At 49.9% G+C, this 19,766-nt stretch overlaps 1 protein-coding gene across 1 annotated transcript in view; it reads right to left on the bottom strand.

Annotated features, from left to right (window-relative positions):
- Positions 1-3,931: 3,931 nt before the first annotated feature.
- LOC118793237 (sister chromatid cohesion protein PDS5 homolog A-like) overlaps positions 3,932-19,766 on the bottom strand; it is a 29,446-nt gene continuing 13,611 nt past the window's right edge. Inside the window, exons 15-33 of the mRNA XM_036551308.1 lie at positions 19,128-19,176; positions 18,427-18,566; positions 17,646-17,761; positions 16,319-16,424; positions 15,331-15,491; positions 14,559-14,682; positions 12,881-13,039; positions 12,444-12,512; positions 11,924-12,060; positions 11,619-11,742; positions 11,011-11,215; positions 9,025-9,139; positions 7,770-7,902; positions 7,243-7,362; positions 6,875-6,937; positions 6,442-6,587; positions 6,049-6,136; positions 5,401-5,762; positions 3,932-4,070 (exon numbers count right to left, since the gene is read on the bottom strand). Coding sequence (XP_036407201.1) covers positions 4,067-4,070; positions 5,401-5,762; positions 6,049-6,136; positions 6,442-6,587; positions 6,875-6,937; positions 7,243-7,362; positions 7,770-7,902; positions 9,025-9,139; positions 11,011-11,215; positions 11,619-11,742; positions 11,924-12,060; positions 12,444-12,512; positions 12,881-13,039; positions 14,559-14,682; positions 15,331-15,491; positions 16,319-16,424; positions 17,646-17,761; positions 18,427-18,566; positions 19,128-19,176 — 2,421 coding nt within the window. The 3' untranslated portion in view covers positions 3,932-4,066. The remainder of the gene's footprint in view (positions 4,071-5,400; positions 5,763-6,048; positions 6,137-6,441; positions 6,588-6,874; positions 6,938-7,242; positions 7,363-7,769; positions 7,903-9,024; positions 9,140-11,010; positions 11,216-11,618; positions 11,743-11,923; positions 12,061-12,443; positions 12,513-12,880; positions 13,040-14,558; positions 14,683-15,330; positions 15,492-16,318; positions 16,425-17,645; positions 17,762-18,426; positions 18,567-19,127; positions 19,177-19,766) is intronic.

Raw genomic sequence — 19,766 nt, 5'->3', positions numbered from 1 at the left:
AAATGTTCAGTGAACATGTTATGTGATCTTTGAACGTTGACGGACGTTACTTTTTTTCTGGGTACGTTATTGAAGGCTTTTTTTAGTCTAGGTGTCTCCCTCCCTCTAGCTATCTCGGAGTCAGTGACTGGATAAGATGATCAGGTGATGAGCAACCTCATTGTGTCAGACTCCTCTCCATTACCGTGGTACAGTAGCAGTTTAATGGCGGTCAGTATTACAGGTGCCATCGGGGTCCGAGTTCTTTGCTTCGAAGGGCGAGGAGACCTTTCTACACGGACTCCCAACGAACTGAACCTCAGACCCGCAGCAGAGTTGCGCCGCTGGGTTTCAGCAGAACACAGCTTGCCGTGTTTAGGTTGTTTTCAGTTGATCACGAGCCACTGAACCATGTACCTGTTACCTGGTGCTAGTAAGCATGTGGGTGGTTGGGGGGGGTAGGGAGATGGGGTCAAGCTCTCACCCCACGCGTCTCCCCAATATCCTGCTCTCTAACTGGCAGCTGCCAAGCTGTCCCCACACTGTACATATCCCGCACCCCCAACCTCGCCTCTGTACAGCGCTGGGCAAACAGCACAGGTATTTTCTTACAGAGATAGGAATGGACTACTTGATTCCTTCTCCCTTGTACATATGCAGCCGTATGTTCTGTTCATATTTGTGACATTTCATCGTAGAATGCACCGTCGATGGCTGGAATTATTTTTTTGTAAAAAAAAAAAAAAAAAAAAGGAAAAAAAGAAAAAAAAATATGCAAAGATGTATTCCTAACGTCTTCCTTCCTGTTGTCTTTAGTATGATCGACATTGCACGAAGAGAATGGGTCGCAATTTTCACCGGTTTTCTCAGTTTGGGTCTTGCCACTCGTTTCATCTCCTCTTAAAGGAAAGAAAAAAAGTTAAAAGGCAGATAAATTAAGCAGTACAGCATGGTTATTTATTGTCAAACTGCCATTTTGCTTTGATTAAAAAACACGGAAAGGGAAACTTAAAAAAATGTGATTTCCTATGTGGTTTGTGTGTGTGTGTATGTGAGTTGTATGTCAGTGCCAATGTACAAGATAATGGACCCCACCCAAAAAACAAAAAACAGGTGCTCAAAACACAAAGTGCATGTCCAAAAAAGAAGGAGGCAACCCCCACACTGCACATTGTACTGAATGGGTTTAGAATTCCATATTGAGTGCTCAGGCTATAAGCAGTCAAAAACTGCAGCAAAAGTTCCAAAAGCTCGTTTAATGGCTTTGGGAGCCCTCATCTGTACAGCACTCAGCTCAAGGTGACTGTGGCCCAGTGTCTCTGAAGGTAGTGGGACTGTAACCAAAAGGTTTGAATCCCATGCGAGGCAGTCTCCCAATCAGCGGTGAAACCCGTCTCCTTCAGGGAAAGTTAACATTTTGCCCTCCCTACGCCCCTCTTCATGTGAGGTGTCGGATTTTTGCCCTGGCAGTCGCACATGCCTCTGGCCAATGGCATGATCCAACAGCATGATCTGGTTTTTTTTTTTTTCCCTTCTCTGAAGAGCGCATGCATTGTGATGTTCATAACTCTGATGAGGTTCTGACATACCCACAACGAACATTGCAACATAATGCAAGGAAATACAGCTGTTTGTGATTGGACCATGGCCCAGAAATATCAGCCTATCAAAGCCTAATCAACGCCCTGAAAATGAATGTGAATACTGCCTTCATAACATAGGTCATACAAGAGCAGGCTGCCCCTTCTCCACGCATCTGATATTATGCATCTATCTGCAGGACGGGCTACTCCCATCATACCCTTGAGAAGAATATTACGCTGGATTGCTTCAATAAATATATCTCACTGTAGAAAAGCATTTGTGTATCACAGCGGCTTGAAGTGCTCTTTGTTTCAAGTAAGATGTGGACATTCAAACCAGTGGCGATTTACAGAACTTTGAGCAAAAATTTAAATTTGATGTTTGTGTAGTAAGTGTGATTGAGCAGTCGAAACCGTGTCACAAGCCTGACGCTCCAATGGATGACACAAACTGGCCTTACCAGCTTTCCCTGGAGTGGAAGAAACCACTGTAAATGCACTCCATTGACTGCTCTGTGATGGGCACATATACATATATACATACAGGTTTCCTTAGACTACTGAAATGAAGGCAACAAACATGACACTAACATTTTGAAGCCTTCAGAAATTGTACGTTTTGTATCAATTATGCCCTGAAGTCATTACAGCCTCTTTTATGACAGACCCCTTTCATGTTTCCAAATCTGACCCATTCACCTTGAGGGATGTGCAGTGCTGAAGAAGCAAACCTTTTTTTGAATTGCCCTGAAGTTCTGCATTCAACCAAAGCAGCCAAAGCTCTTAAATCATTTTTCTTCAAAATACGAAATTAAAAATGTTTTATATTTTATATTTTATTTTTATGTTTTATATTTGATATTGTGCAGCAGCTGTAAGACCCGAAATATACCAGGGATCATTATCAATTCAGTAATGTTTTTACTGAATAAGCAGAGAGCTCAAAAACATACTGAATCATGTTCGATTTCTAATGCAATGTCTAATGCCAATGTCATTACAGTTCCGAAATCTTTATTCAATCTTTATTACTGTTAATACTTGTACTTTTTTGCAGGCATCTGAATTCCAAGTCTTTGTCCATTTTTTAAAATGTTTATTCAAAACCTCTTCTTAAGCATAACAGTTTCCCAGAGGAAAATGTACATTTCATTTTGCAAACTCCATTTCATTACAAAAATGTAAAATCTGCACTAAGTTACAAATAAAAGGCCTCTTAAAAGGAAACCATATTAACCTGCTAGAGCTCCCCCCCCCAACATTTCCTTCAGCATGGTTAAAATGTAGGTGAGGAACTAATTCTGTAGGACACGGGGGACACAGGTCCAGGGGGGAACGTTAACATCGGGACAGAGCCAGGGAAACTAGAACAAGCAGTTAATGAAGATCTGGAAATAAAAGGCCAAGTGTCAGTATACGCATGTGTGGGGCTTGTGTTTCGGGCGTGAACCGCCTCCTGTACATCTGGGACAAATATCAGGAAATCTGCCCCCCTGAATCAGTGACAAAATGTGAGCACAACCCACAAGATGTGCCACAACCCCACCCCCAAACCCCCCCCCCCCAATCCCATCCTGTCTAAAAGTGCCTATATTTATATTTTAAAAAAATCTTCCACATGACACACAAACGGTCTTAAAATGCGCCTTTGCGTGTACGTGTGTCCATAAGGAAGTACAGGACAGAGTTGCCACACTGAACATCCAGCACTGCTTCGCAGAGGTGCTGATGGGAAATGAAGTCCAGAGCCTGGTGGATAAGCAAAGCAAAACCTCTAACACCGGACTTCAGCTCCCGTGTATACGACTGCGAAACGGTTCTCTGTGGAACTCACCCCGGGTGTTCTGCAGCAACGCCTGCGATTCCCCATCTCTGCAGAGGAACCAGGTAGCAAATATTTGGCTTAAAATGCTCTGTCAACAGCGACTCAAGTTTAAAACCAAACAGCAATTTGCTTTCGGCAAAAATAACAAAAAAAAAAAACAATCCTGAGGGATGACACATCTACCTTTAGAAGAAAGAGGGGGAAAAAAAGAAATCGCATAAAACATTTTTTGGGATTTAATATGAAAGCGCCGACTGAATTAAAATCAGAAAAAAAGGTTATGGATAAAAGCAAGTTTCGGCGAAGCTAAAATCGGCACGAACAGAAAGACAGATGGCTGTCCGGGCCTGCGTGTGGAGTCTGAACCTTTTCCAGAAGGGCTTTTTTTCCTCTTCCTCCTTCCCCGTGGACTGTCACTGGCGAGGGAAGCTTGCTTCGCCAGCGGGGGGGCCTTGGAAACGGTGCGCGTGGTGGTGGTGTCTGTGTGTGTGTGCGTGTGTGTGTGTGCGTGTTTGTGTGTGCGCGCACGTGAGCATTGGTGTGTGTGTGTGTGTGTGTGTGTGTGTGACTGGAGTCCATTTGCGGGCTAGAAGAGCCATAAAGTCAGAGGGAGGAGCAGTGTCTGTACAGCCGTGGTGAGTCCTGAAACAGGCAGGTCGTCTCTGTAGCCCTTCTCTTCTTACCTGCCGGTGGAGAGACGGGAGGGAAAAAAGAAATCAAACACAGTGAAAACGTGCTCAAAACAGGGCTTGGTACAGTGAGGTGAGTCAGACAACGTTAGGCAATGAGGACACTGCTCTCTGAACTGTAAAAGGTCGCCATCGAATGAATCGGTGACTTCTGTAGTTCCTGTAGCACGGCGCTGCTTTATGCGGTCTGACCATGACAGGAGCTCAGCATGACCGCACGGAGGTCGCGCCAATTAGGAGCAGCGAAGTATGACCAAAACGCCCATGGTCTCTGTGGACGGCGTGATCGCGCTCTCGCTGTCTGGCCCTGCCTGTCCTCTCTCCTCTGTGGACGGCGTGACCGCGCTCTCGCTGTCTGGCCCTGCCTGTCCTCTCTCCTCTGTGGACGGTGTGACCGCGCTCTCGCTGTCTGGCCCTGCCTGTCCTCTCTCCTCTGTGGACGGCGTGACCGCGCTCTCGCTGTCTGGACCTGCCTGTCCTCTCTCCTCTGTGGACGGCGTGACCGCGCTCTCGCTGTCTGGCCCTGCCTGTCCTCTCTCCTCTGTGGACGGCGTGACCGCGCTCTCGCTGTCTGGCCCTGCCTGTCCTCTCTCCTCTGTGGACGGTGTGACCGCGCTCCGCCCCCCTCTCTTCCGCCAGCTGACGGTCATGGCGGGCTGCGCTCCAGCTCACTGTCTGTTTCCCCGTCACTGTCCACCTCCGGCACCCTGCTGCAGGAGGCAAAGCAACTGCTGCCATCAGACCTGACTGCACTGCACTGCACTGCAACACTCAGCGCTGACTGCACACTGATTACATAAACAACACTCAGCGCTGACTGCACACTGATTACATAAACAACACTCAGCGCTGACTGCACACTGATTACATAAACAACACTCAGCGCTGACTGCATACTGATTACATAAACAACACTCAGCACCGACTACACTGAACTGCAATGCGACTGCACTGAACTGCAATGCAACGTTCAGCACTGGCTGCACACTGATTAGAGGCGATACTTAACACTGCACACTGACAGAAGGAAGAACGCACAACACCGACTGCCTGCACACTGAATGAGACGCAATGCTGAACACCGACTGACGGCTTACTGAGTGGAGACACTTTACTGAGCATCGACTGCAAACTGACAAGACAAAGAAGGCAGAAGCTGCTGAACACCGCACGCTGAATGAAGAAGCAACACTGAACACAGACATAAAGACATGGAGGACCGGCGGGCAGCGGCCGCCATCTCGTCTCCTCATACAGCACATCCATCAGCCTCCCTCCCGCCGGTCCGTGGCTCTGACCCAGCCCCCCCTCCCCCTCCCCTCACCTCTGCAGGTCCATCTGTCTCTGTGGTGGCGTCATGGTGTTCGAGTCCTTCTGCTGTTTTGGTATCTTGATGGTGATTGGCTCCACGGTGGGGCCGCTGGTGGCGCCCTGGGCCGGGGCCGCCCTCTTCCTGCCCCGCCCCGCCCCGCCCCCTCCCTCTTTCTCCGCGGGACCCGCCCCGCTGGCTGCGGCGGACAGGTTCTTGGGGGGCCGCCCTCGCCGGGGTTTGCTGGGGGCCGGAGGCGCGCCGATTTTGTCGCCGGGGGCCGCGCTGTTCTCGCTGCCGTTGGCAGGGGGCGCCGTCGGGCCGCGCTTCTTCCCTCTCTGGTCCCCGCTGCCCTGGCCCGCCTCAGAGTTCACCTCCTGAGAGCGGGGAAAGAGTCAGTCAATGAGGTGCCTCTGAACAAACACGGGGGGGGGGGGGGTGTGTGTGTGTGTGTGTGAGAGTGTGTGTGTGTGTGTGTGCGCACGCGCGCAAAGGTGCCTCTAATCGAATGCAGTTATGGCCTGCGTGCATGCATGTGTGTATGTGTGTGTGTGAGTGTCTGTGTGCGCGTGCGAGTGTGAGAGAGATCACTACAGAAGACAGAAGGAGCTGACTTTTCTGCGCCCACGTCGACCCGAGCCGGTCTGCCACTGGTCTGCTCACCTTCATCCCTGCATCCGTCTTCACCACCATCACCGGGTTCTCCTCGTTCTCGCTCGCGCCCATCTCCGAGGACTCGGTGCTGGCGTCCCTTTACGGAGTGAAAAAACAGGAGCCGCGTGCGCTCGTTATCCCAGTGACAACAGCCGTTAACATCCAACTGGACTAAATCCACCGAAATGATGATTACCGTACCTTTTACTTGCTTAGCAGGGACCCTTGAAAATGTGAATATTCACATTCAGTTACACTACTGACTATTCACTCAAATCACTGAAGTCAAACACATCACTCATATGACTGCAGCTCCACACTGAGACCTTGAACCGGTAACCTTCTGCTAGCAGCTGTGCCATGCTAGGGTAATCTTCACGGCTACCGCGGCTCCGGCCTCACCTCCCCTTGGTGCCCGCGGGGGAGCTGGGCTCCGAGCTGCTGCTGATGTTGCTGGCCGTCTCCGAGGGGGTGCTCTTGGTGTAGGGTCTCCTCCCCGTCACGGAGAGGGGCTTGTTCACCGCGCCCAGCACTCCTGTGGGTTTGGGCTGTGGAGGGGGAACGCTTACTGTTAGTGTTGGGACAGGGGGCCGGACACGAAAGTAAGTGTGTGTGTGTGAGGATAGGGGTTTAGGAGGTCTCCAAGCATCCTGTAACACACATTTCGGGCAAACTAACATGCTAATAATGTGAACCGACAATGATAACAGTGTTCCTTTATTCAAATGTAATTGATGTCTCAGTTTGTTCAGCCTTTTAACTGGGAATGGGACAGCTGGTCTAACTGATCCCTCCTCTGGAGCATGTAACAGAGGAATGAAGGCAGGCGTCCCACCTTTCCCGTTAGGAGAACCGTCCTGGCCTCCGATGACAGGTAGTCTTTGTCGTTTTTGAAGTCCTGAGAGACAAAACCAAGTTACAGAATGAAGACAAGGAGAATGGAGTGACATTGACTCTGTGGTCTGTGAGCACCGTTCCATTACATTACGGTACATTACTGGCATTTTGCAGATGCTCTTAACCAGAGCAACTTACAGAGGTTACAAGAGGTCATCCATTTACACAGCTGGCTATTTTACTGAGGAAATTCTGGGTTAAGTACTTTGCCCAAGGGTACAGCAGCAGTTCCCCGGGGGGATCAAACCGGCAACCTTTCGGTTGTAAGCCCTGCTCCGTACCAATCTGCTACAGAGCGGGACCCACCTTATCCGGAGGGGTGAAGAACTTGACGGGCAGCACGGGCTCTTTGGGCGAGTCCAGGTGGCAGGCGGTGCTCTTGTTGACAATGACGAAGAGCGCCACGTCACACACAGTGTACAGCTTCTGTTGGGTAACAGGCAGAACGGCACCGGGTAAAGCTCGGTTAGGCCTTGCTTTGAGGGCCATCCTCTCTGTCTGCTTAACACGTCCAGCCAAACTCTTTCCCTGGGTTTAAACCTGCAAATGGTTCTTGCCTTTTTGAAGAGATCTTATAATGAATAATAAGCTTCGATTAAACACACAGCCTAAATGTTTACTGGCAGTAACAAAATGAGGCTATTGAAGGTTAACATTTTTTGCACTCGTATCATTGTTTTGGTGATGAGTGGACATGACCACCAAATGTACCCTCTGAATAAATCTTCTATGAACTGAAGCCCATACAGAAGAGCGGTGCCCTACGCTACAAAGAGAGTGCAAACTGTCAGAACAGTGACAGAAGTCTCGTCGAGTCGGACCGGGCTGCACACCTCGTTTGTCTTGGGGTCGTCGGGCGCCTGAGCGTCCTTGGTCTGCTTGATGTTCTCCACCATCTTCCTGAGGAAGGCGTGGCTGTTGTTCTCGTTCTTGGTCATCAGCACCTCCAGCATGAACCACAGGCACCTAGGAGGGAGGGGCGGAGTCGCAAACCATAGCACAGGCCAATCGGATTTATGTCAGCGCTGTGTATCTGAAACCACGCTTGTGTCTACTGTGATACATTGACCCCACAGTGCCACATTTGACCAGATGTCAGTAATTTGATACAAACAGCAAACAGACAAGATTATTTTAGCTGCAGAGGACATCAGCTAAGATACAGTTTGGGCAGCACCATTTATGATTTAAGCACAAAACCCAGAACAATCATCTCTTTTTCTTTTTTTTTTTACAACACAGCTGTTCATCACCAGATTGGAATTAATGACATCTGGCCAAAAACTAGGAGAAACAAATGTCACAATGTTTGTTTCTTGGGGGTAGGTGTTCAACGTGAAGGACAAGCCTGGAAATTAGCACTGTAAGCAAGCTGTCTTCTCTTGTACACTTAAATTTCACTGCAGTCTTTACGCCAAAATCCACCTGGGTGAACAACATCACAGCCGAAAACCACTAAAAGTAAGACAGTTCAGAGTTTTCTGAAAACACGCCACTGCCAACGGGTTATCACATCTGATTGGCTGATAAAGCACTGCACCACCTGAAGCCCCTGCCTGTAAAGTCAGCAGCAGGCATTGAGCAGTTAGGGAGCAAGAGGAACTGTCGTGCTTCATTTCATCCCCATCCACTCACACAAACAGAATGTACAAAATGGAACATTTCCTTCTGGCAGAATACGCACACCAGCTAGGCAAATAAATTGCAACTGTGAGTTTTCCATTACATTACTGGCATTTAGTAGACACTCTTATCCAGAGTAATTTACATAGGTTACAATTTTTTACATTACCCATTTATACAGCTGGGTATTTACTGAGGCTTTACTGATCCTGGGTTAAGTACCTCGCCCAAGGGTACAACAGTGGTTCTCCAGCAGGGAATCAAACCGGCAACCTGTCAGTTACGAATCCTGCTCCTTAGCACTATGCTACACTGCCACATAGTGATTTCCATAGTCAAATACAGTGTTTGCATCGTGTGTGGTCTGATGGTGTGTAAGACGCCCTGGGTGAATGAATGAATGTGTGAATGAATGAATGAATGAAGGAAGGGACCGGCAATGGCCCCTGGGCTCAGCCTGCTTACTCTTTGATGTCCCGGAGCTGCTCTAGGTCCTGGGGCTTGGTGAAGTCGGGGTCGTGGGCCAGCAGGTGGATCATGTAGGGGACCACGTACTCCGGCAGCAGTGACAGCAGCTTCTCTGGGGGGGGCGGGGTCAGAGGCAAGAGAGAGAGAAAGCACTCAATATAAATGAAAAAAAATGAATAACAACAGTGCATAAGAACCGCCCCCAGCCCTCTACCCTACCCCCAGCCCTCCACACCACCCCCACTAAGTGCATCATTTGGCCCAGGGTGCCTGGAAAGCACTCTGACGAAGCAGGGCAGCTGGTGATGGATGAGAGAGAAACCTACAGAGAGGCTGAAGGCACAGGAACTCAAAAAGAGGGCGCTACTTCTGGGACAGGAAGTTCCTGTTATACCAGCGCAATCCCAGAGCAAAATTTCAAGGATGAAGAAAAACTGAAAATGTCAGAGGTACCACTGAAAATGTTTTTTTTTTTTTGGGGAAATAAATAGTTGTCTTTTACATCCAAGGGCCATTATCTCTCAGGTTTGGGTCAGCATTACCAGAAAGGGCCTGTGGCTGACAGTATTTCAGCTTCTAATGATCAGTATTTTACCTCAAACCTGTTGTTCACATACACACACAACTGGAACTGGCACTTTGTCAATAGCAATCAGTGGAATAAAAATCCATGTTTGCAAATGGCCAAATACTTAGGTGAGGACACCAACACACCCACTAAATAATCCTTGCCAAGCAGATTTATAAATGCTCAATGCATCAAAGAAGCACTTTTATTATTAAGGAGGCAATTTTATTTTCTCATACAACCCCTGGTCCCTTTTAGCACCTCCTCAATGGATACTGTGATATTGGGAACCTTTTTTACCAGACACTGACCATGGGCTGTGGGCCATGTGGCACTGACTGAGTCATGTGACTGTGAGGCACTGACCATGTGTTATGTGACTGTGAGCTGTGTGACTGTGAGACACTGATCGTGTGCTACGTGACTGTGAGCTGTGTGACTGTGAGGCACTGACCGTGTATTATGTGACTGTGAGCTATGTGAGTGTGAGGCACTGACCGTGTGTTATGTGACGGTGAGGCACTGACTGTGTGTTGTGTGACTGTGAGCTATGTGACTGCACTGACCGTGTGTTATGTGACTGTGAGCTGTGTGACTGTGAGGCACTGACCGTGTGTTGTGTGACTGTGAGCTATGTGACTGCACTGACCGTGTGTTGTGTGACTGTGAGCTGTATGACTGTGAGGCACTAACCGTGTGTTGTGTGACTGTGAGCTGTGTGAGCGTGAGGCACTGACCATGTGTTGTGTGACTGTGAGGCACTGACCGTGTGTTGTGTGACTGTGAGGCACTGACCGTGTGTTGTGTGACGGTGAGCTATGTGACTGTGACTGCACTGACCGTGTGTTGTGTGACTGTGAGCTGTGTGGCTGCACTGACCGTGTGTTGTGTGACTGTGAGCTATGTGACTGCACTGACCGTGTGTTGTGTGACTGTGAGCTATGTGACCGCACTGACCGTGTGTTGTGTGACTGTGAGCTGTGTGACTGCACTGACCGTGTGTTGTGTGACTGTGAGCTATGTGGCTGCACTGACCGTGTGTTGTGTGACTGTGAGCTATGTGACCGCACTGACCGTGTGTTGTGTGACTGTGAGCTGTGTGACTGCACTGACCGTGTGTTGTGTGACTGTGAGCTATGTGGCTGCACTGACCGTGTGTTGTGTGACTGTGAGGCACTGACCGTGTGTTGTGTGACTGTGAGCTGTGTGACTGCACTGACCGTGTGTTGTGTGACTGTGAGCTGTGTGGCTGCACTGACCGTGTGTTGTGTGACTGTGAGCTGTGTGACCGCACTGACCGTGTGTTGTGTGACTGTGAGCTATGCGGCTGCACTGACCGTGTGTTGTGTGACTGTGAGCTGTGTGACTGTACTGACCGTGTGTTGTGTGACTGTGAGCTGTGTGACCGCACTGACCGTGGGCCATGGGGTTCTGCTTGATGTACTCGCGCCGCACGCTGATGTTCTTGAGCAGGCACTGGCGGGCGTGGGCACGCCGCTCCTTCACCGGGTCCTTGGCGCACAGGGCGAAGACGGCCAGGTACTCCAGCGGCAGCATTAGCTTCACCAGCGCCAGGTGCAGCTTCAGCGCAAACATCTGCCGCACCTGGTAACACTCGTCCTGCCAGGCCGAGACACAGGGGAGAGCAGAGAGCAAAGCTGGTCACACAGGTCTGCGAGGACAATGCAGAGGAGAGATATGGCTGCAAATGCTAATATCACAAATATCACCAAAACCAAGTCCAGTAAAGTTTATGTTAAGTGCTGCAATCTACTAAAACAAGCAAATAAATGGCCACCGCTCAAGCTAATGAGGTTTAGTGAAGAAGAGGTGCAGCTGACGTGTATTATACGCTAGTGAGATCACTGCCTAAAGCTGACCGGTGTATTTTTAAAACGTGAAGTTTAAAGCATCCTTTCATAACGAGGAATGCAGGTCCTAGTTTTGCCCTATCGCTGACCAGAACCACACAGAGCAGCCAACGGAACGGCAGCAGGGCCTGTTGGGGGGGGGCGTGACTCACGTTGATGACCAGGCCGCACAGCTGGAACTGCTCCGGCGTGATGATCTCGTGGTAGCAGGGCTCCTGGGCCAGCTTCATGATGGCGCTGCCCGCCGCCAGCCGCAGGCGGGACATATCTGACTTACTGCAGGGAGCCGGGGGGAGAACAGGTTAGAGAGACGCAGGCCTAGGGCTCCAACCTCAGGCCTGAGCACATACACAGTGTGCTATGTTCATTTCTCTCTCTCTCTCTCTCACACACACACACACACACACACACACACACACACACACACACACACACACACACGTGCACTGGCGGGTACCTGATTTTCTTCTGCTCCGTCAGGTCCCCCTCGCTCACCAGCATGGCGGAGAGGAGGCGCAGGGTGGAGTTGGCCGATTTTGATTGGTTGTTCTTCATTCCCAGCAGCCAGCGCACCAGCAGCTTGACGGCCTGGACCTGAGGGGGTTCAGACACACAGTTGAGGCCCACAGCGTTTTAAAAAGGCGGGTCTGCGCGCACCTTTGAACCCTGCTGCGGACATGGAAGCGTCAGGCATTTAACGAACAACTCAACTTTCGGAGGAAATGAAACCCGAGGCACATTCTTGGCCGGACAAACAATCAGTTTTGTCCAGGCCACCGGCTTGCTGTCTCGGCAGCCTTACCGCCTTTCAGCTCTTGCCCACCTGTTTGCTGAAGCTAAGCAGGGCTAGGCTTGGGTAGTGCTTCGATGGGAGACCTCCTGGTAAATTCTGCTGGAGGTGCTGTTGATGGGCCAGCAGGGGGCAGTCTACTCTCTAGATTTAACAGGAGAACAGCTGTGTCCAGTGTTTCTCTTACCTTGGCCAGCACCTCCGGGGACACCTCCTCATCTGAGGACCACAGCTTCCCGTTCTTGTTTCCTACAGACTGGGGAAAGGGGAGGAGCCAGGAGATCATTACATAAAGGCTGTCCAATGATGTGAAGAGGTAGAAGATGGGGAACCTTCCTTATAGAATACCAAGGATCATACATGAAAACCTGAAGCACTATGTTTCCACTCATTATTATAAGCACTTTAACACTGTGAAACTAGAAATTAGTCAAGAAAACAATTACTCTTCTGCCTCAATGAAAAAAATATCAAAATACAAAATTCCCTGCGGATCAGACCTGTGGGTTTCCATGCATCAGACTCAGTCATCTACTGTCCAGAAAATCGTTATCCAATCTCTGCTACACTCCCCCGGTCCTGCACCGCCCCCCTCCGTGTTGACGTGTCTGAGACCGCCCTCACCCTGTCGTTCATCAGCAGGTCCTTGACGATGAAGTTGGCCACGATGGACTTCATGGGCGAGGCGAACTGGTCGGGCGCCAGCATGGAGATGTGGCCCAGCGACACCAGCGGGGTGATGAGCTGCTCGGGGACGTCGGCGTTCAGGCTGCGGGACAGGGGCTGCACGCAGACACACAGACACACACACACACACACACACACACACACCATGTACACTATATGGACACAAGTATTTGGCCACACCTGTTTTTCAGGGTCTGGGATAGCCCCTTTATCTCCAGCGAAGAGCAATCTTAATGCTTCAGCATACCAAGACATTTTGGACAATGCTATGCTTCTAACTTTGTGGCAACAGTTTGGGGAAGGCCCTTTTCTATTCCAACATGACTGTGCCCCGGTGCACAAAGCAAGGACTATAAAGACATGGTTTGATGAGTTTGGCGTGGAAGAACTTGACTGGCCTGCACAGAGCCCTGACCTCAACCCCATCGAGCACCTTTGGGATGAACTGGAACGGAGATTGCGAGCCAGGCCTTCTCATCCAACATCAGTGCCTGACCTCATAAATGCTCTACAGAATGAATGGGCACAAATTCCCACAGAAACACTCCAAAATCTTGTGGAAAGCCTTCCAAGAAGAAGAGAAGCTGTTATAGCTGCAAAAGGGGGACCAACTCCATAATAAAGTATATGTATTTGAATACAATGTCATTACAGTCCCTGTTGGTGTAATGGTCAGGTGTCCAAATACCTTTGTCCATATAGTGTATTTCTGATGTATTTCTGATGACCTTGGACCCTAGGCATGGGTTACACTATACATTCCAACATAAAGCACAGCTTTAAGCCACATGTACACCTGTTTTATTTGAAGTGACATCTTTCTTTGTGTTAAACCTGTGTGTAAGTCATATGCCACATGGACACCAGCTGTAGGACAGAAGCTATAGGAAGCAGCAAAAGATGAAATTTGCTTGCTAAATTTTTTGCTAAATATAACGCAGCAATTGCACATCTTGTGCAAAGGTTTCACAGCAGATGTGCATTCAGATGACAGATTTACATTCAGTAGATGAGATGTGTATCATCCCATCACCACTTCGTACGCATCCGGCTGGAGCGGCCACCCAGTCACGCGACTCGCAGTCACTGACCGCGCTTAGGAATTATGGGATTAATGCGCACAAATCCACTGCGTGTCGTACTGGTCCGCAGAGCATCGCTGGTAGCACATGCTGCTTAGCAACACGCATCATTATGTTTACTTACAGCTGAATGTAATCTCCGCCGCGCTGCACTGAGCGTGTGCGACATGCGCTGGACATGGATACAACACATGCTCGCTTCCAGTTGGTGTAGAATGTGATTAGGAAGTTTACAGCCAGCTGGTGCCACCTGTCCCCAGGTGCGGTTCTGTCATGCGGCTTAAAAGCCCGGGATATCCCATATACCCAACCCCCCCCCCCCCACTTACTTTTCGAATTTGGGTCAGTCTATTTCCAGTTTCTGTTCTGCGCTCTGCCCCACACCTCACACCCCACCTTCAGCTCGCCCACCTCATCCCTCCGTATCCCACAATCCTCCACTCTTCCGTCCGCTGTCCTGTGTGCGGGTGGGGCTCCAGGTCCCTTCCCTTCCTACCCTGTCACACAGAGACAGTACCGTGGCGGTACCGTACCTCGAAAATCTGCGCCAGCTGCACCTCCTTGTTGTGGAAGATGGCGTGGATGCAGTGGACCGCCTGCTTGGCTTGATGCGGGGTGCCCCTCTTGGCCTTCTGGTGCAGGATGGGGATGAGGGTCCTGCGGGGGAGGAGGGAGGGAGGGGCCTCTGTAGTAATTCCGTCATACTGCTTAATTAACCCAGCAGATGGCCTCACTCAGAGTGGCTTTTGTAGCTTAGCCATCATCCATTTATACAGCTGGATATTTACTGCAGCAATCTGGGTTAAGTACTTCGCCTGAGGCTACAACAGCAATGCGGCGCCAAACTGCTGCCCAGTGATAAAATACAACCCAGGGAAAGTGTTTAGGTGGACATGTGTAGCATTTCTACATCTGCCACCTAAGGGATATTTATTCACTTATTTTGTACTGCACTAGTGTGTCCAACTGAATACTCTTCCTGGGTTTCACTTCCAAGAACATATGGACTCCTAGCAGAAAACTTCAAATAATTTAGAAACATCCAGTAAGGAATACATACGAAGTAATAACCGAGGCAAACGGCTGATATTTTTTTCACAACAGGTCCCCTTGGAAGCTGCGGTGGGAAACGGTGACCTTCACAGAACAAACATGAATGTAACGAGTCATGCCGGGCTGGCTGGGCCGACACTGGGAGGCCGGGCCAGGTGGGGCTCAGAGACAGCCTGTGTACAGGCCTCAGGAGAGCCTTAACGGGGAAAGCTGAGGGAGGGCGAGTCGGGAGCGACCACAGGGGCTGCTTACGATCGGATCTGCGGCAGCTCCGTCTCGATCTTCTGGCCCGTGTTCCGGAAGATCTGGATGGCGGCCTCGGCCACCTTGTCGTCCTCCATCTTCAGGCACTGCAGCAGGGACTCGTAGGTCTCGGCCGAGTGGAAGGAGGTGGGGTGGGTGAAGGACAGCACCTGCGGAGAGGAGGCGGTGGGGTGAGCGCATGCGCGCACACACAGGCGCACACAATCCCATGCATGCGCATGGATGCATGCAAACATGCCCACATGCACACACATACAAACACACACGCGCACACACACAGACCCACCTGCGTACACACACAGACACACACACACACACACACACAGACTTACCTGCGTACACACACAGGCACACACACACAGACACACACAGACACACACACACACACACACACACAGACCCACCTGCGTACACACACAGGCGCACACACAGGCACACACACACACACACACACACACACGGACCTATCTGCGTACACACACAAGCACACACAAACACGTACACACACAGGCACACACAAACACGCACGCACAGACGTGTAAAGAGCCCATTGGTAATCGGCTCACTAAAAAGTCACCTCGACTTTTCCATGGGAAAACAAAACCCGGGGAAACTGCTTTGCTTAATGTAAATAAATGGCCCAAGCATTTGTAAGTAAGCCTTTTACCGGCTACTAACTTGGTGTGTGCTTGGTACATCATGCTGAACACTCTACCTGCAAATCATTTCCAAATGCTCTCAATCACCACAGAATGTCGAGCCGTTTGTGTTAGAGTGTAACTGTAAAGTTCTTGTCCAAATTATTCAGAGAGCAGCCCTTGGTGTCATCTAAACCAGAGTGAATAACTGACTGAGGAAGAGAGCACATATTTAAGCCTGTGTGCTCTTTCTGAAGGAGTCAGCCCTGGAGGCCCCTGTGGGGGAGGGTGATGAGGATGAGGAGGGTGATGAGGGTGAGGGGGTGCTCAGGCCTCACCTTGAGCAGCTCCAGGCCGGAGCGAATGGCCACGTCGGGTCTCACTCCCTCGTCCTCGTCATCCGCCGTGCCTTCGATCGACTTGTTCAGCAGCTTCACCAGAGCGCTGCCCGTCCCGAAGGAAAAGAAACGTCTGGTTAGCGTCATACGCGCGTCTAATTCGAAATACACTGGCCCGGATGGATGCCGATAAAGTAAAAAAAAAAAAGATCAATTCCTCACAAACATTCCCAGGCTCAGACATTAACATGATCAAATTTGTAAAGGAGAACACTGTACGGGCAACACAAACGGTATGACAAATCTGTTCTGAACAGATTGAATTTCACCCACTGGTAGTCTCTTCCTCAATGAGAACAGGAGCAGCTGCAGTTGCATGAGGCTGACACTAGGTGTCGCAGTGGTGCACCAGGCCTCCGTCTAAACTGATACTCGGTTTACCGGGAGTTATGTAATCTCCCCACAACGCTCCCTGGCCCCTAATCCACGCATACTGCACAACTCAGCCGCAGACCAAGTTACATATTTAAATGTCAGCGAACTCAAGCGTGTCTGCTGTTTGTCTGCGCCGTATATTGGTTCATTTTCTGACTCGGAGGTGGGCGGTTTTTGCCTCCGAGTGAAATGCATTACTCCGGTTTGGTCTCTGTGGAATACGTCATGACTGGATCCCTGTTGGTAGTGTCAGCTCACGAAGTGGGTCAAGAACTGCATCTCGATTTTACGTTCCCGGTCTCGAGGGCAAACGTGACACAGAATTGGTCTCATTATTCACGAGCCCCCGGTCCACTGCTGAACTGGAACCAGGCTGGGTGACCTGGTAGAGCACACATGCTTTTCCACTGTGCTGAATGCAACCAGAAATCCAGCACGTAAAAGCACACTCAATGCTACTGTCAATCCAGTTTGTGGTTATTTGTTTAATTGAAATCCTTTTCCCCTAAAACGGGTTGGAGGCAAAGCTCTACATGTCATTATAAACGGACATTTGAATACCTACTACTAATTAAGATAACTCTGCTGTTTCTATTTATAATATAAGCCATATGTAATGCTACGATAAAAAACAAAACCTTTCCATAATAATAAACTCTGACTAAATTCAATTAGACACACGGCTCAAAAACAATGTTGGCTGTTTATTTTAATGAATCTTGTGCACTCTTTTTTTCACAACAGTATTTTTTCCGGTCATTCCGGTAAAATGTGATGTAAACTGGACAGCTATAGTTGAGGCGAGTTCAGTTTAAATGTGCTCTGGGTTCTTTATCTCAGTGTGCCTGGTTCACGTGACTACGGCGCAGGGGGGGGGGGGGGGGGGTGTTACCAGATGGCCTCGGAGTCGATGTGCACGGGGGCGATGCGCTCCAGGAGGAACTTCACCATCTCCAGGAAGGGGTTGGTGGGCTGCTTGGGGAATGTCAGCTTGCGGGAAATCTCCCTCTGTGGAGGTACAGGACGATATTACAACCAGTCAGAGACTGCCACAATATACTGAGAAACAAAGAAAGAATGACAGACAGGCAGGCAGACATGGGGATAGACAGGTCGCTCAGGGGAAGACCAGCCTAGCTAGCAGACATGTCAGGCCTTCAGACAACTTGCGCTGACCCTGAGGTAAGTATGCACAGACCACCAGGGGGGACTGTCACTGCTTGCTGATTGGTCCCTTAGGTAGCCAGAGATGCCTACACTCCCCTGATGGGAGTGTGGAACTGGCAATGTGTGACACCCTGGCATCTGCGCATACATTACGTTAGATTACAAAATGACATATGGCTGGTTAATACGGAAAGGACACGCCAACAGTGGAACGGACAGAGGGGGTGGGTACATGGACAGAGGGGGCGGGTATAAGGACAGAGGGGGCGGGTATAAGGACAGAGGGGGCGGGTACATGGACAGAGAGGGTGGGTACATGGACAGAGGGGGTGGGTACATGGACAGAGGGGGCGGGTACATGGACAGAGGGGGCGGGCACATGGACAGAGGGGGCGGGCACATGGACAGAGGGGGCGGGTACATGGACAGAGGGGGCGGGCACATGGACAGAGGGGGCGGGCACACAGAAAGAGGAGGGGCGGGCGGACGGGCAGCGGGCCGCTCACCACGCAGACTTCGGCCTGCTTGCAGGAGCAGGTGGGGCTGATGAGCTGCTCCAGCTGGTTGCGCAGTTTCTCATCCTCCCCCAGAACCTGGTTAAACTTCTTCACAAAGTCCTGCGCCTTCCCGGGGTCTGGAAGGTTCTCTGTGCGAGGGAGCAGAACCTTTCAGCCGGAAAACTTAACACTCTGACATGCATTTCAAACATATTCCACTTCAACGAGTAGGCATATGTAATATTAACATTTAACATGTAATATATACATTTACACAGACATACACAAACACATACACACACATATAAACATTATTATATGAGGGAAATGCACAAAAATGTATTCGCGGGTTTGGAAAGTTTTGAAACCCCTGCATCAGGTCTCATCCCTGCACAGAACAGGAAACAGCGGAATGTACTCCACTCAGTGATACCAACACTGAAGTCTTTTGTCCGCACGCTGGCATGCGACTAGATAAAGTCTCCTTTGTAGAGCACAAGACTCTCTGTAGAAGACCCAAAAAGGGGCCAACAAAGCCTCTTTAGATTTAATGTAGTTTCGCTGGTTGTACTGGTAGAGTTAAAAACAACATCCAAAGACAAAGGACAAATTCTCACGGAGACACTCGGTACAGCAACCGCACAACTAGTGCCAGAGAAGTTACGACAAACACAAAATCAGGACCAACAGACAGACACACGCGGGCTTACTTGCTATGGTCATCAACTTCCCAAACATTGCTGTGCTATTAGCCTCAGACTGCAAAGAGAAAACACAATACGTCATTAATGCATTATCATCAAATACCACACGGTCATCTAAAATCAAGGGAAGGACAGAGTTCACTTGAAAGCGCAATCATATCTTGGTGAGAGAGAAAGAGAGCAGTGTGACTGATGTGATAGCATGCATTTTTCCTGTTTATTTTGGTAAGAGCCACAGCCTACAGGCCTAATTGCTTAAATAAGAGAACTCAAGATGTAAAGGGGAGAGAGCGCTAACGGGGCTGTGATCAAGGAGAGGTGAATGCGGGCTGGACTGACTGTCAGGGCTCTAATGGGGGAGCTGACAGACATACGGGCAGAGCCCTAGACAATGCATTGTGAATGGGGAAAATAATCAAGAACGTAGATGGGGCTTAGAAAAGAAACGTGAGAAATGGGGAGGGGAGTGAACACAGCGGGCTGAGCCAAGGCTGTTCAGACTGCAGGGGGGTGGGCAGTGTGGGTGTGGCTGAACAAGCTATGGTGGGGATATGGGCAGTGTGAGACCCTGCATATTGTATCGGGAGAGTAGAGTATTGCTTTTCATGAAGGGGATAAGTGAAGGTAGTGTGAAGGAGAGCCTTC

This window comes from Megalops cyprinoides, chromosome 18 (assembly GCF_013368585.1).
Source record: "Megalops cyprinoides isolate fMegCyp1 chromosome 18, fMegCyp1.pri, whole genome shotgun sequence".
NCBI lineage: Eukaryota > Metazoa > Chordata > Actinopteri > Elopiformes > Megalopidae > Megalops > Megalops cyprinoides.
The sequence above is the reverse complement of the archived record's forward strand: the minus strand, read 5'-3'. Positions and strand labels throughout refer to the sequence as shown.